Genomic DNA, 16,893 nt, shown 5'->3' with positions numbered 1-16,893 from the left:
GCACTGATATGCAGCACTGATGAGCACTGATAGGCAGCACAAATGGGCACTGATGGGTGGCACTGGCAGGCACTGATGGGCACTAAAAGGCTGCCCTGATGGGTACGTATGAGTGGCACTGCTAGATGGCACTTATAGGCATCACTGATGGCACAGGCACTGGCAGGCATTGGGGATGGGCCCTGATTGGCAGCTGCCCCTTTCTGATGATCATGTGCTGGTTGGAGCGGAGGGAATATTTCTTCAGTTTCGGGTGCATGCCCATTCAGCTCCGCTCGCATGTTCTTCTGCCTTGGCTTGAGTCCCGGCCAGCCGCCTGCCCGTTTATCTCCTTGCCTTCCCTGGCAGAGTGATCTTCCTCCGAACCCCACCCAGTAGTAGCCGGGGCCCGGAGAGTGAGACTTGACAGGCTGTGAGGCGGGCGGCGACGGGCAGAGAGTCGCTGATTGCCGCCATTACTAGTAAAAAAAATATGCCCCCAGATTTCATTTAAAAAATTTGGTCACCTTAGGTTAAAGCAGAACTCTGGGCAAACTCTGGACAATTTTTTTCCCGTGTCCTTGTTGCTGATCTCCTAGCTTCACCAACTTTGCCATCCATGTTCTTCTGAGCTCTGTAGTTCCTCTGAAATACGCTGCTGAACTTGCTGAAAAAACATTATTGCCTGCTGACTTCCTGTTTGTAAGACTGTATGACTGGCTTCTATCCCTCTCCTGAGCTCAGCCGGAAGGAAGCAGATATGGTGTGGGCAGAGGGGGTCTCTAGGGTGACCACGTGTCCCGGATTGCCCGGGACAGTCCCACATTTTGCAGATCTGTCCCGGGCACCTTCATTCCAGGACAATACAGTGTCCCGGAATGAAACTGACACAGCCACCCCCCCGGGCCAATCTGATGCCCCCAAAAAAGGCCGCCACATCACCGTTTTACTCACTGACAGTATTTGTCCTGGCCGGGAATGCCTGGAGGAGCACAATCCCGCCCCCTGCTTGTGATTGGAGAAATCATAAATCCCGCCTCTTGTGTCCAATCACTGTGCTGTGATTCGTTACAGAACAAGCTGATTTTTGGGAAGGGAGGGTTTCCCTGAATGGTAGTTTGGAAATGTGGTCACCCTAGGGTCTCATAGCCCCCGGTCTGTGCCGCCCATGGAGGAGGTGTCCTCTTTCTCCTCCCCCTCCTCCTCCTCCCTGCCATACCGCCCCCACCGCCTGCTATCTCCGTACGGAGCGAGGATTATTATTGGATATCAGTTGTATGACACAGCGGGGATGTCCCGCTGTGTCAGGTATACTATATGAGAACATTGATCGTTGATGTCCGCCTCTCTCCGGTATAGGCACAGTGGTCCCTGACATTCGGCGTTGGTGGTGGTCCCTGACATTCGGCACTGGTGGTGGTCCCTGACATTCGGCGTTGGTGGTGGACCCTGACATTCGGCACTGGAGGTGGTCCCTGACATTCGGCACTGGTGGTGGTCCCTGACATTCGGCACTGGTGGTGGTCCCTGACATTCGGCGTTGGTGGTGGACCCTGACATTCGGCACTGGTGGTGGTCCCTGACATTCGGCACTGGTGGTGGTCCCTCATATTCGGCACTGGTGGTGGTCCCTGACATTCGGCGCTGGTGGTGGACCCTGACATTTGGCATGGGGGTGGTCCCTGACATTTTGCTCTGGTGTTCCCTGATATTTGGCACTGGTGGTCCCTGACACGTTGCACTGGTTGGCATTTATAAGGCTGTAACCCAGGGGTCTCAATCTAGCGGCCTTCCAGCTGTTGCGAAACTACAAGTCCCATCATGCCTCTGCCTGTGGGAGTCATGCTTGTAACTGTCAGCCTTGCAATGCCTTATGGGAATTGTAGTTCCGCAACAGCTGGAGGGCCACCAGTTTGAGACCCCTGCTGTAACCTATCATACCGTGTGCAAGAAAAAGAGGGTTTGGGACTTTAAATGAGGTAGATCTGGCATGGCTAGAAGATGAGTCAATGTAACAAGACATGTTTTATTCATTAAAAAACATGACATCGTAATATAATTGAACATTAAAAATATGCTTAGATATAAAATCAAAACATTAACAGCGCTAATAAAACAAAAAATATTCAGTGCTAAGTGATTCCATGCAATGAGTTAAATGATTTTTCCATAAAGCATGATTAAAAGAATACCAACTCCATCTGTGCTTAAAGCGGAGCTCCAACCTAACGCGGAACTCCCGCTGATCGGAACCCTCCCCCCGTCCGGTGTCACATTTTACACCTTTCAGGGGGGAGGGGGGGTGCAGATACCTCTGTCTAAAGACAGGTATTTGCACCCACTTCCAGCCACACAGTCTGCGGGTAGACTGCGGGCAGGACGTCACCTCCCGTCCCGTCCCGTCCCCCCCGTTGTGTTCTGGGAAACACACAGCTCCCAGAACACAGCGGGAGCCAATCAGCACGGCTCATCACGACTCGCGCATGCGCCATAGGGAACCGGGTAGTGAAGCCGGAGAGCTTCACTTCCTGGTTCCCTCAGCGTGGATGGAGGGGGGAGCAGCAGAGAGACGAGCGATCGCTCATCCTCTGCTACGGACGCCGCTGGACTCCAGGACAGGTAAGTGTCCTAATATTAAAAGTCAGCAGCTGCAGTATTTGTACCTGCTGGCTTTTAATATATTTTTTTCAGCGGACATCCTCTTTAAGTGCAAACTATGAAAAGCTGAGGGCTATATAGTACAAAAACCCTTTCAGTGAGATGATAAAAAATTCATGCAAATGATCCTCAATCGTGTATTGTGCTGTTCTTTTGTCCTGAATACCACCACCGCTCCACCTCGTGAGCACCCTGCAAAGTAGAGAGCGTTCTGACTTGCCTGCTCGCCCCCCCCCCCCCCTCAAGAGGCTTTCTCCACACCAGGGAGAAAGCCTTGCATTACTGTGTGGAGTTACAGACAGAAGAACAGGAAGTGAGGATTTCTCAGAAGAAATAAGGACATTTAAAAGCAAAATGGAAGGATGAGGTAAGTGAAGGAGGACGGCACTAAGATAAAGGAAGCTATTTAGGGAAAAATAAAATTACCTTTACAACCTCTTTAACTTGAACAGCTCAACAAAGCAGGTGTCACATGCAAAAATACAGGCATACCCCGCTTTAAGTACACTCACTTTACATACACTCGCGAGTAAGGACATACCCCCGAGTGTATGTAAAGTGCCTTACAAGTACTGTACAGACATTTTGCAGCCGCACTAGAAGGAGCTGAAGCTTCGAGAGCATAGTCCGCCCTGTTCCAGTGTGCCCCTGAGACCCCCACTACAGCCCCTGAGACCTCAACTACAGCTCCTGACACCCCAAATACAGCCCCTGACCCCCTACTAAACCCTAGAAGTGAAAAAAGGTGTTTCACTTTAAGTACATTTTCATTTTACATACATGCTCTGGTCCCATTGTGTACTTAAAAGTGGGGTATGCCTGTACAAGGGGATGCTCCACATCGTGTAATATTGTCACTTTATTAATAAATCTCAAACCCCCGTGTGTATGAATGAAGGTGTATAAATTAAAACTGTCAGTATACAGCAATACAGCTCACCATCACCTGGAGACCGTAATTATTGCCGGCCACGATGAGTCCCGGGATGACGCTTGCTGTGAGTGACAGGTGAGCCGCGTAGTCACCCTCTAACGCGTTTCGTCATCACGTCTTCGTCACAAGGTGGAGCGGTGGTGGTATTCAGGACAAAAGAACAGCACGATGCACGTAGCCGCATGGCTCGTCCTTTATATGGCCAAAGAGAGCGGGGAATAATTTGCCTGGCACCACCACCTCCCGCTAAGCCCACAAGCAAGACTCCGTGGCCCGGATTCAGATAGAGATACGACGGCGTATCTCCTTATACGCCGTCGTATCTCTGAGTTGCAATGGTCGGATCTATGCGGCTGATTCATAGAATCAGGTTCCGCATAGATCTCCTTAAGATGACTTACACCGACTTACACCGTCGGATCTTAGGCTGCAATCTCCCGCTGGCCGCTAGGTGGCGTTTCGTTTTTTGTACGCGACGAATATGCAAATGAGGAGTTCCGCTGATTCAGAAACGAACGCTTTTTTTTTACGTCGCTTGCGTTCGGCTTTTTCCGGCGTATAGTTACCCCTGCTATGTGAGGGGTATCCTATGTTAAGTATGGCCGTCGTTCCCACGCCGAGTTTTGAATGTTTACGTCGTTTGCGTAAGTCGATTCAGAATACGGCCGGACGCAAGTTACGCTCACGCCAAAACCAATGACGTCCGAGCGACGTCATTTGGAGCAGTGCACGCTGGGAAAAATCGCGGATGGCGCATGCGCTGCTGAATCGGCGCGGGGACGCGCCTGATTTAAATTGTAGCCGCCCCCTAGCCTCGGAATTTGAATTCCGCCGGGGGATTTACGATACGCCGCCGCAAGTTTTGAGGTAAGTGCTTTCTGAATACAGCACTAGCCTCAAAAACTTGCGCCGGCGGATCGTAAAGCAGATTACGCGGATCTAAAGATCCGCTAATCTATCTGAATCTACCCCAGTATGTGCAAACCCTTGCATGCATAGCAACGTGTAAATGCTAATGATGGAACCCCAGTGGCGCTTAAAGGAGATGAGTTCTCCCTCCTGTACACATACATAAGGACCAATACAACTATGCATCCTATGTTAGAAACATAGGTTGAATAAAGACAACAGTCAATCCAGTTCAACTTGTTTATGTGTTGGGATATCTGGGGGTTGCTTAGCCAGTGGCGTCACTAGGGTTGGTGTCACCTGGTGCGGTAAAATATGGTGTCACCCCCCCCCCCCCCCAATAACATTTTTCAAATATTTTTTTACCCTACTGTTTGCTCTCTGTTCTCCTTTCTTCCCCTTTTCTCTCTCTCCCTATGCATCTTTATTGTTCGTTCTATCCCTTCTTCTTTCTCTCCATTTTTCTTTGTCCCCTCCCCCCACCTCTCTTTCTCCAGAACCGGAATTCACATCTCAGGAGCCTATAGGCCAGGGGCGTACCTAGAGCATTTGGCACCCGGGGCGGATCCAATATCTGGCACCCCCCCCCCACGTTAAAATGTAAAAACACCCCACTGTGCCCCCTGCATACCTCTGCATCCTTCAATATCTTTTTGTTACTACTGTGTACCCCTCTCCACAACTGCACCTCTGGACCACTTTACATTGCACAGTACCCTGAACCCCTTTACATTACACAGCCCCCTGCATCACTGGACCCCTTTACATTACACAGCCCCCTGCATCACTGGACCCCTTTACATTACACAGCCCCCTGCATCACTGGACCCCTTTAAAATTACACAGCCCCCTGCATCACTGGACCCCTTTAAAATTACACAGCACCCTGCATCACTGGACCCCTTTACATTACACAGCCCCCTGCATCACTGGACCCCTTTATATTACACAGCCCCCTGCATCACTGGACCCCTTTACATTACACAGCCCCCTGCATCACTGGACCCCTTTAAAATTACACAGCCCCCTGCATCACTGGACCCCTTTAAAATTACACAGCCCCCTGCATCACTGGACCCCTTTATATTACACAGCCCCCTGCATCACTGGACCTCTTTACATTACACAGCCCCCTGCATCACTGGACCACTTTAAAATTACACAGCCCCCTGCATCACTGGACCCCTTTAAAATTACACAGCCCCCTGCATCACTGGACCCCTTTATATTACACAGCCCCCTGCATCACTGGACCCCTTTACATTACACAGCCCCCTGCATCACTGGATCCCTTTAAAATTACACAGCCCCCTGCATCACTGGACCCCTTTAAAATTACACAGCACCCTGTATCACTGGACCCCTTTACATCTCACAGCCCCCTTCACCTCTGGACCCTTTTACATTACACAGCACCCTGCACCTCTTTACATTACACAGGCCCCTGCATCACTGGACCCCTTTAAAATTACAAAGTACCCTGCATCACTGCACCCCTTTACATTACACAGCCCCCTGCATCACTGGACCCCTTTACATTACACAGCCCCTGCACCTCTGGACCCCTTTACATTACACAGCCCCCTGCATCACTGGACCCCTTTACATTACACAGCCCCTGCACCTCTGGACCCCTTTACATTACACAGCCCCCTGCACCACTGGACCCCTTTACATAACATAGCCCCCTGCACCTCTGGACCCCTTTACATTACACAGCACCCTGCATCACTGGACCCCTTTACATTACACAGCACCCTGCACCTCTGGACCCCTTTACATTACACAGCACCCTGCATCACTGGACCCCTTTACATTACACAGCACCCTGCACCTCTGGACCCCTTTACATTACACAGCCCCCTGCATCACTGGACCCCTTTACATTACACAGCACCCTGCACCTCTGGACCTCTTTACATTACACAGCCCCCTGCATCACTGGACCCCTTTAAAATTACACAGTACCCTGCATCACTGGACCCCTTTAAAATTACACAGCACCCTGCATCACTGGACCCCTTTACATCTCACAGCCCCCTTCACCTCTGGACCCTTTTACATTACACAGCACCCTGCACCTCTTTACATTACACAGGCCCCTGCATCACTGGACCCCTTTAAAATTACAAAGTACCCTGCATCACTGCACCCCTTTACATTACACAGCCCCCTGCATCACTGGACCCCTTTACATTACACAGCCCCTGCACCTCTGGACCCCTTTACATTACACAGCCCCCTGCATCACTGGACCCCTTTACATTACACAGCCCCTGCACCTCTGGACCCCTTTACATTACACAGCCCCCTGCACCACTGGACCCCTTTACATAACATAGCCCCCTGCACCTCTGGACCCCTTTACATTACACAGCACCCTGCATCACTGGACCCCTTTACATTACACAGCACCCTGCACCTCTGGACCCCTTTACATTACACAGCACCCTGCATCACTGGACCCCTTTACATTACACAGCACCCTGCACCTCTGGACCCCTTTACATTACACAGCCCCCTGCATCACTGGACCCCTTTACATTACACAGCACCCTGCACCTCTGGACCTCTTTACATTACACAGCCCCCTGCATCACTGGACCCCTTTAAAATTACACAGTACCCTGCATCACTGGACCCCTTTAAAATTACACAGCACCCTGCATCACTGGACCCCTTTACATCTCACAGCCCCCTTCACATCTGGACCCTTTTACATTGCACAGCACCCTGCACCTCTGGGCCCCTTTACATTACACAGCACCCTGCACCTCTTTACATTACACAGCCCCTGCACCACTGGACCCCTTTACATCACATAGCCCCCTGCACCTCTGGACCCCTTTACATTACACAGCACCTCTGGACCCCTTTACATCTCACAGCCCCTTCACCTCTGGACCCTTTTACATTACACAGCCACCTGCACCTATGGACCCCTGCATGTTACACAGACCCCCCTTCAGTGCAGACACCCCCTCAGTGCAGACACCCCCCCCCTTAGTGCAACCCCACCCTCAGTGAAAATCCCCCCTCAGTGCAACCCCCCCTCAGTGCAAACCCCCTCGGGGCAACACCCCAGTGCAAACACCCCCCCCCCCTTAGTACAACCCCCCCTCAGTGCAAACCCCCCTTAGTGAAAACCCTCTCAGTGCAAACACCCCCTCAGTACATCCCCCCACCCCTTCAGTGAAATCCCCCCAGGTGCAAACACCCCCCCTCCCATTCAGTACCTCAGATCATCGCAGGCAGCGCCACGGCACATGGACAGAAGGTCCCCTCGGCCCCTCCCCCTCTGTACACACAAACAGAGAGGAGGGGGCTGTGCCGACTGCCGACCACCGCTAACAGCCCGTGGCTGTGAGAGGAGGGGATGGATAGTGCTGCGGTGTCACCCCGCAACCCCTCCTCTTGTACCGCGGCGCTCATCGCTGCAGTCGCGGGGGGGGGAGCTGCCCCCCCCCCCCCCACATGTCAGCTAAAAAAAAAAAAAATTTTTTTAATCGGCATGGTGTCACCCCTCTAGCGGGTGTCACCCGGGGCGGACCGCACCCCCCGCACCCCCCTAGCAACGCCTCTGTGCTTAGCTCATGTGTAGCACCCGCTAGCGAGAGCAATCGATGCTAGAAATCCAATTTCAGGGCTTGTTGGCCCACTTTTATTAAGAAAAGTTCAAGAAAACAAAAATCATAGGTTTTCCCTGGCAGGGGGTTTTCACCGTCAGTACCAAATAATAACTTCAGCCTCCTGGCTTATAAATACAGCAATGCTGCTCAGGCCTCCTGCTTCAGGCTCTCGTCTGTCTCCTACAGACTACTGCCAATACCGTCCATACAGGTAGCAGCCCCTCACTGCTCTGACCCTCAGATTTGGGTCTCTAACTTTCTCTGTGCATCCATGCACTCTCTGTCTTTCACAGTGCAGCTTGCACTCTTTGGCTACTCCAGTGCACACCTGCACATCTCTGACTACTCCAGGGCACACCTGCACATCTCTGACTACTCCAGTGCACACCTGCACATCTCTGACTACTCCAGTGCACACCTGCACTCTCTGACTACTCCAGGGCACACCTGCACATCTCTGACTACTCCAGTGCACACCTGCACATCTCTGACTACTCCAGTGCACACCTGCACTCTCTGACTACTCCGAAATCATTCAACTAACCATAATGCAGAATCAGTGGAAGCCCGGAGTCTCTCCTTGCATCAGGCATTCCCAGCGGAGTCCCTCCTTACACAAGGCAATCCCAGCGGAGTCCCCCCTTGCACCAGTCGTTCCACACCTGCACTCTCTGACTACTCCGAAATCATTCAACTCACCATAATGCAGAATCAGTGGAAGCCCGGAGTCTCTCCTTGCATCAGGCATTCCCAGCAGAGTCCCTCCTTGCATCAGGCATTCCCAGCGGAGTCCCTCCTTGCATCAGGCATTCCCAGCGGAGTCCCTCCTTACATCATGCATTCCCAGCAGAGCCCCTCCTTACATCCTGCATCCTCAGTGGAGCCCCTTCTTACATCAGGCATCCCCAGCGGAGCCCCTTCTTACATCAGGCGTCCCCAGCGGAGCCCCTCCTTACATCAGGCGTTCCCATCGGAGTCCCTCCTTACACAAGGCAATCCCAGCAGAGTCCCCCCTTGCACCAGTCGTTCCCAGCAGAGCCCCTCCTTACACCAGGTGTCCCCACCAGCGGAGTCCCCCCCTTACATCAGGCGTCCCCACCAGCGGAGTCCACCCCTTACATCAGGCGTCCCCACCAGCGGAGTCCCCCCTTTACATCAGGCGTCCCCACCAGCGGAGTCCCCCCCTTACATCAGGTGGCACAGCATCCACCGCTGCCGCCGCAAGAGGTCCGCGGCCGGGCAGAGACAATGTCTCTGCCCTCATTTTCTTGAAGACCGCTTTCGCCGCCGATAGAGGTCCGCGGCCGGGCAGAGACAATGTCTCCGCCGGCTGCCATTTTCTTGAAGACTGGAGAGAGTCTCTGCTGCTGGCGATCATACTCATTATAAGGGTGGGACTCCCCTGTTGGGAATGCCTGATGTAAGGGGGGGACTCCCCTGGTGGGAACGCCTGATGTAAGGGGGGGACTCTGCTGTTGGGAATGCCTGATGTAAGGAGGGTGACTCCGCTGGTGGGAACGCCTGATGTAAGGGGGGGACTCTGCTGGTGGGGAAGCCTGATGTAAGGGTGGGACTCCGCTGGTGGGGAAGCCTGATGTAAGGGGGGGACTTTGCTGGTGGGCACGCCTGATGTAAGGGGGGACTCCACTGGTGGGGACGCCTGATGTAAGGGGGGGGGGACTCCGCTGGTGGGGACGCTTGATGTAAGGCGGGGACTCCGCTGGTGAGGACGCCTGATGTAAGGGGGGACTCCGCTGGTGAGGACGCCTGATGTAAGGGGGGACTCCGCTGGTGGGGGCGCCTGGTGTAAGAAGGGGCTCTGCTGGGAACGCCTGGTGTAAGGGGGGACTCCGCTGGGATTGCCTTGTGTAAGGAGGGGCTCCGCTGGGGACGTTTGATGTAAGGAGGGGCTCCGCTGGTGACGCCTGATGTAAAGAGGGGCTCCGCTGGGGACGCCTGATGTAAGGAGGGGCTCCGCTGGGGACACCTCATGTAAGGAGGGGCTCCGCTGGGGGCACCTGATGTAAGGAGGGGCTCCGCTGGGAATGCATGATGTAAGGAGGGACTCCGCTGGGAATGCCTGATGTAAGGAGGGACTCTGCTGGGAATGCCTGATGCAAGGAGGGACTCTGCTGGGAATGCCTGATGCAAGGAGGGACTCCGGGCTTCCACTGATTCTGCATTATGGTGAGTTGAATGATTTCATTTTATATTGCAATGTAATAATAGAAATAATGCGCTTCAATCATCCTGACACCATAACAACCATGGTGCTGGGATGATTGAAGCGCCAACACCAGGTGTTTGGAGGATCTTTATCTGCTGATTTGTTAAACTTTCTGGAATACAGATTTCTATTGTGGTGAAGGATCTGGGCCTGCTGTCCCTCCATCCCTCTTTCTTTCTTTTTCTCTCTCTCTCTCTCTTTCTTTCTTTCTTTCTTTCTTTCTTTCTTTCTTTCTCTCTCTCTCTCTTTCTTTCTCTCCCTCTTTCTTACTCACCCTCTTTCTTTCTCCCTAGATCCCTCATTCATCTCAGACTCTAACCACACCCCCTCAGAGCCACGCCCATATAAGCCACTCCCACTATTCGGTGTAAACCACTCCCATTTTTCGCTGCCGTAAAGGTCCCCTTAGCAGAACTTTGCTTAGGGCCCCAGAGATGTTAGGATCGGCACTGATATTACTTATGATAATTAACCCCTTGCCACCAAGCCAATTCTGACACTTCTCTACTACATGTAAAAATCATCATTTGTTTTGCTAGAAAATTACGCAGAACCATCAAACATTATATATATTGTTTTAGCAGACACCCTATGGAATAAAATGGTGGTCTTTGCAACTTTTTATGTTACACTGTATTTGCGCAGCAATTTTTCAAACTTGTTTTTTTTTTCAAAGAAATAGTTTCATTCATAAAAAATTTAAAAATAAACCCTAAAGTTAGCACATTTTTTTGTATACAAAGCGATGCTTTACATTTTTTTAGGTTACATGTTTAGAGTTACAGAGGTCTAGTACCAGAATTATTGTTCTCGCTCTAACGATCGTGGCGTATGTAACCTGTGTGTATCTGGCTCTGATACTAGCCAGTGCCTACCCAGCCACTGACTAGTATCTCTCCCCAGCCTGTCCCCACACACCCTCTCACCTGCTGACCTGTGGATGGGGGAATCACTCCTGCAGTGTTATTGTGTTCTGCCAGTGCGTACAATGATCAGTGTTTCTAATTATAGCTGGCAGCACTGATTGTTTTGGGAAAAACCTGACAGGCTGGTTGTACTCAAGTCCATTAATAGATTGACTTGTGTAAAACCAGCTAGCCCATACATAGATTGACTATGGCTGGTCTCTGCTTAATTGGCTTAATTTCAATCCATGTATGACCCGCTTAACCACTGCGCAGTCCCTAAACATCCTTCCACAAACCTTTATATGTTTCCTTCCCAGATTCCTTCATCCTCCTCACCTGTACATAGTGTCCACTGTCATACTCTCCACTAGGGATGAGCCGAACACCCCCACGTTCGGTTCGCACCAGAACGTTCGAACAGACCGAACATTCGCGCGAACATTTAGAACCCCATTGAAGTCTATGGGACTCGAAATTTCGAATTCAAAAGTGCTCATTTTAAAGTCCAATATGCAAGTTATTGTTGGAAAACATCTTTGAGAACCCGGGTCTTGCCCCAGGGAACATGTATCAATGGAAAAAAAACTTTTAAAAACTGTAGTTTTTTCTGGAGCAGCGATTTTAATGATGCTTAAAGTGAAAAGAAAAAGAAAAATTCCTTTAAATATCGTACCTGCTGCGTGTCGATAGTAGTGGCACGTGTTTAGAAATGTCCCTGCACAAAATGAGAATACTCTCAGAAAAAAGTAAATTAATACTGCTTGCGGCTTTAATGTAATGTTTGGTCCCTACAATATGGATAAAAATCATTGAAAAAAATAGCATGAGTTTCCCCGCCACCACTCCCCCCAGGTCATTACAAGACCCAGTGCCGACCCTGACCTCCCTGGGGCCCTAAGCAAAATTACATTGCACAATAAAAATGAGAATCGGGGAGCGCTGACGACAGTGACATGTCACATTAAAGAAAGTTGAGTACGTGCAGTAAGAGCAACTGCGTTTATGGGCAAATAAACAGCACACGTGCAGTAAGAGCAACTGCGTTTATGTGCAATTAAACAGCACACGTGCAGTAACAGCAACTGCATTTATGGGCAAATAAATAGCACACGTGCAGTAAGAGCAACTGCATTAATGGGCAAATAAACAAAACACGTGCAGTAACAGCAACTGCGTTTATGTGCAAATAAATAGCACACGTGCAGTAAGAGCAACTGCGTTAATGAGCAAATAAACAGCACACGTGCAGTAAGAGTAACTGCGTTTATGGCAAAATAAACAGCACACGTGCAGTAACAGCAACTGTGTTTATGTGCAATTAAACAGCACACGTGCAGTAACAGCAACTAAGTTTATGTGCAAATAAATAGCACACGTGCAGTAAGAGCAACTGCGTTTATGTGCAATTAAACAGCACACGTGCAGTAACAGCAACTGCGTTTATGGGCAAATAAACAGCACACGTGCAGTAACAGCAACTGCGTTTATGTGCAAATAAATAGCACACGTGCAGTAAGAGCAACTGCGTTAATGGGCAAATAAACAAAACACGTGCAGTAACAGCAACTGCGTTTATGTGTGATTAAACAGCACACGTGCAGTAACAGCAACTGCGTTTATGTGCAAATAAACAGCACACGTGCAGTAACACCGAGTACGTTTAGGTGTAAACTAAACAGCACACAGGCAATACAACACGTTAGAACACTGCAGCTTACACAATCTACTGCCTGACAAATAGGAATAGCTGATCTAGCTAAGCTATACAGTGTATAAATATATGTACAACTCCTAGGATATATATATATATATATATATATATATATATATATATTTATATCCTCTACACACTGTAAATTTAACTAAACTGACTAGCCTGCCTGCTCTATCTATCTATCTATCTGGTAGAAAAGACACTGTGTGTCTCTCTCTCTCTCTCTCTAACTGACTGACTGTCTGATCTGTTCTTTAACAACGCCGCAACACACTACACACAGCCGACTTGCAGGCGGCCTTACATAGTGTGGGGCGTGTACTAAACCCCCTGAGCCATAATTGGCCAAAGCCACCCTGGCTTTGGCCAATTATGGCTCTCCGTTTTTTGCGCGCTGTGATTGGCCAAGCATGCAGGGTCATAGTGCATGCTTGACCAATCATCAGCGTGCAATGCCTCAGTGAATTATGGGCCGTTGCGCGTCACTCAAATTTGGAGCGAACCCATTTTGTTCGAATTTCGACGAACGTACGAACAGACGATGTTCGAGTCGAACATACATTCGAGTCGAACACAAAGCTCATCCCTACTCTCCACACTTCTCTCCTATACATAGCGCCCACTGTTATACCCTCCACACTCCTCTCCTGTACATTCTGCTCACTACCTTACTCTCCACACTTCTCCCCTGTATATAGTGCCCACTGTCATATCCTCCCCACTCTTCTTCTGTACAAACTGCTCACGGTCTTACCCTCCACACTCATCTCATGTACATACTGCTCGGTATCATACCGTCCACACTTCTCTCCTGTACATACTGCCCACTTTCATAAACTCCTCTATTGTACATATTGCCAGCTGTCATACCCTCCACACCCCTCTCCTGAACATACTGCCCACTGTCATACCCTTCACACTCCTCTCCTGTAAATACTGCCCACTATCGTACCATCCACACTCCTCTCCTGTAAATACCGCCCACTGTGATACCCTCCACACTCTTCTCCTATTCATACTGCCCACTGTCATACCCCCCACACTCCTCTCCTGTACATACTTTAACCCAACCTTACCCTCCACACTCCTCTCCTGTAGATACTGCCAACTGTCTTTCTCTCCACTTTCCTCTCCTGTACATACTGCCCCCATCACACCCTCCACAATCCTCTCCTGTACATACTGCTCTTTGTCATACCCTCCATACTCCTCTCCGGCTCCGAGAAACATACTACCGTCTGTCATACCCCCCCACACTCCTCTCCTGTACATACTTCCCACTGGCATGCCCTCCACACTCCTCTGCTGTGCATACTGTCCACTGTCATACACTTCACACTCCTCTCCTGTACATAGTGCCTTCTGTCATACCCTCTGCACTCCTCTCTTGTACATAGTGCCTTCTGTCATACCCTCCACACTCCTCTCCTGTACATAGTGCCCACTGTTAGACCCTCCACATTCCTCTCCCTCACCTGCACATACTTCCCACTTTTATACCGTCCCTACTCCTCCCCTATGTCGCTTACCCACAAAAACAGTTCTTTAAAATTATACTGAATACCCTCAATATTACCAGCTCTAGAATGGACACACTTTTGTTAGTTCAACTAAAGGAAATCTCAGTTCTCATATTTGTTCTGCCCCATTATTAGTACTCATTTAATTTTGTGATTACTACTATGATGTATAGAGGAACATAGGGGATCTCAGCTACTCTAAATATAGCACTTATATAAAAGAGTGCAAGACTATGCATGCTCAGAAAAAAAAGAACACATACAAAACAATTCAACACATTACATCACTTCTGACATTGAAATCTGTCATACGAAAATAATCTTATGGTGAGTAACCGCTTCACTTTCGATATGAGAAGCCTCGTCAAAAGATGATGCACAAGAAAGCCCACAAGCAGTTTGCTGAAGACAAGCAGACTAAGAACATGGATTACTGGAACCATGTCCCATGGTCTGATGAGACTAAAGGCCCGTACACACGGTCGGACTTTCGGCCAACAAACTTCAAAAGCAACAAGTTTTCACATTTGTCCGATCATGTGTACGCTCCATCGGACCAACTTTTTCGTGTTTCGTCGGACAAAAAGTTCAGTCTGCAAACGGACAAACTTTTCGACACCAAAAGTCCGATGGTACCTGGTCCGACCGTGTGTACAGCAAGCCATCGGACTTTTGTCCGAAGTACAAACACGCATGCCCAGAACCAATGTTAAAATCAACCAACAATAGCAGAAGTTAACCAAAGGGTGGCGATAAAGAGCAGAAAAGAGCAGAAAAACCACGTGATGTTGGGAAAGTTTTAGAAAAGTTTTCAGAAAAGTCAGAGCGTGTGTATGCTATGGGTGTGACCGGACAAATCTCGTCGGACAAAAATCCAAGGGAAAGTTTGTCGGATGTCCGACCGTGTGTACGAGGCTTAAGATAAACTTATTTGGTGTCAGATGGTGTCAGGCGTGTGTGGCGGCAACCAGGTGAGGAGGACAAAGACAAGTGTGTCTTGCCTACAGTCAAGCATGGTGGTGGGAGTGTCATGGTCTGGGGCTGCATGAGTGCTGCCGGTGTCCTGTTGAGAAAGGTCCCCTGTCGAATAATGCCTGCCCGAAACTGCGCATGCACAGTAAGGAGCCGCCGAACATCGGAATTTACCATCAGCTGTAGATGGCTCCTGCGCACAATAGCCAACATTGTGCCACACGCTCCTGATGCTCGTGCAAGTCTGCAATGACGGTAAAGCGCTGCTAAAACTAGCGGTGTTTTACCATCAAAACCCCGCCCACTCCAATGTGAAAGCAGCCTTAAAGGGGTTGTAAAGGAAAAAAATATTTCCCCTAAATAGCTTCCTTTACCTTGGTGCAGTCCTCCTTCACTTACCTCACCCTTCCAGTTTGCTTTTAAATGTCCTTATTTCTTCTGAGAAATGCTCACTTCCTGTTCTTCTGTCTGTAACTCCACACAGTAATGTGAGGCTTTCTCCCTGGTGTGGAGAAAGCCTCTTGAGGGGGGAGGGGGCGAGCAGGAGTTTCAGGATGCCCACTAACACACAGCTCCTTTCTCTATCTGCAACGTAGAGAGTGTCCCGACTTGCCTGCTTGCCCCCTCCCCCCTCATGTATATCACATCTGGGATCAGTCGTTGTCATATACAGTACACATCATATACATTCTCAAACTGAACTCCCTGCACAGGGGTCACTGCCCAATATTACCTGTCACATCCAGCCCGGTCATCACCGACAGCTCTAAGTCTTGTTAAGTTCTCAAACCTTTTGAAACTCAAGTGAAAGATGCATTTAGCAGAAGTTTCAGTTTCTGGGAGTGGTTACATTAATTTGAATTACTATTACTCCCCAACCAAGCAGTGTACAGAGCTCCTCCCCAATCCAGTGTGCAGAATTATCATAGGACGGGAGATCCCCCCTATCACTTAGTGTACAGAATTATAATAGATGGGAGATCCCCTCGATCACTCAGTGTACAGAATTATCATAGGACGGAAGATCGAAAATTCAGAAATTCTACATTGGGAAATTCATAATTTTAAAATCCAAAGCTTCTAAATTTTGGAAATTCGGAAAATGGAAAATTCTGAAATTTGGAAATTCTAACAAATCCTAAAATTCAGATATTCGAAAATCCGGAAATTTGAAAATCCAAAAATTCTGAAATCCAAAAATAAGAGTGAAGATTATAAAGAATGAAAATCCGAAAATTCAAAAATCTGAAATAATAGCTAACTAATAATAACTTAACTATTACCAACTATTAAATTATAGGTAAAAGTGGATTGGGTCCAATTAGCCTAGATTGCAATTATACACAAAAACGCACCTCATACCAAATAATAATGGATGAAAAGGTATGGACAACAGTGGGACTGTAGCAGTGCTATATATGAAACAAGATAGCAAATATTTTT

The 16,893-nt window shown here is 49.2% G+C and overlaps 1 protein-coding gene across 1 annotated transcript in view; it reads right to left on the bottom strand.

Moving 5' to 3' along the window:
* The window catches only part of LOC120928076, a 203,399-nt gene extending 186,933 nt beyond the window's left edge, over nucleotides 1-16,466 (bottom strand). Inside the window, exon 1 of the mRNA XM_040339165.1 lies at nucleotides 16,184-16,466. Within this exon, the coding sequence (XP_040195099.1) occupies nucleotides 16,184-16,205 (22 nt within the window). The 5' untranslated portion in view covers nucleotides 16,206-16,466. The remainder of the gene's footprint in view (nucleotides 1-16,183) is intronic.
* Between the last annotated feature and the right edge of the window lie 427 nt (nucleotides 16,467-16,893).

This window comes from Rana temporaria, chromosome 2, assembly GCF_905171775.1.
Source record: "Rana temporaria chromosome 2, aRanTem1.1, whole genome shotgun sequence".
Classification (NCBI taxonomy): domain Eukaryota; kingdom Metazoa; phylum Chordata; class Amphibia; order Anura; family Ranidae; genus Rana; species Rana temporaria.
This window is presented reverse-complemented; position numbering and strand designations above follow the sequence as displayed.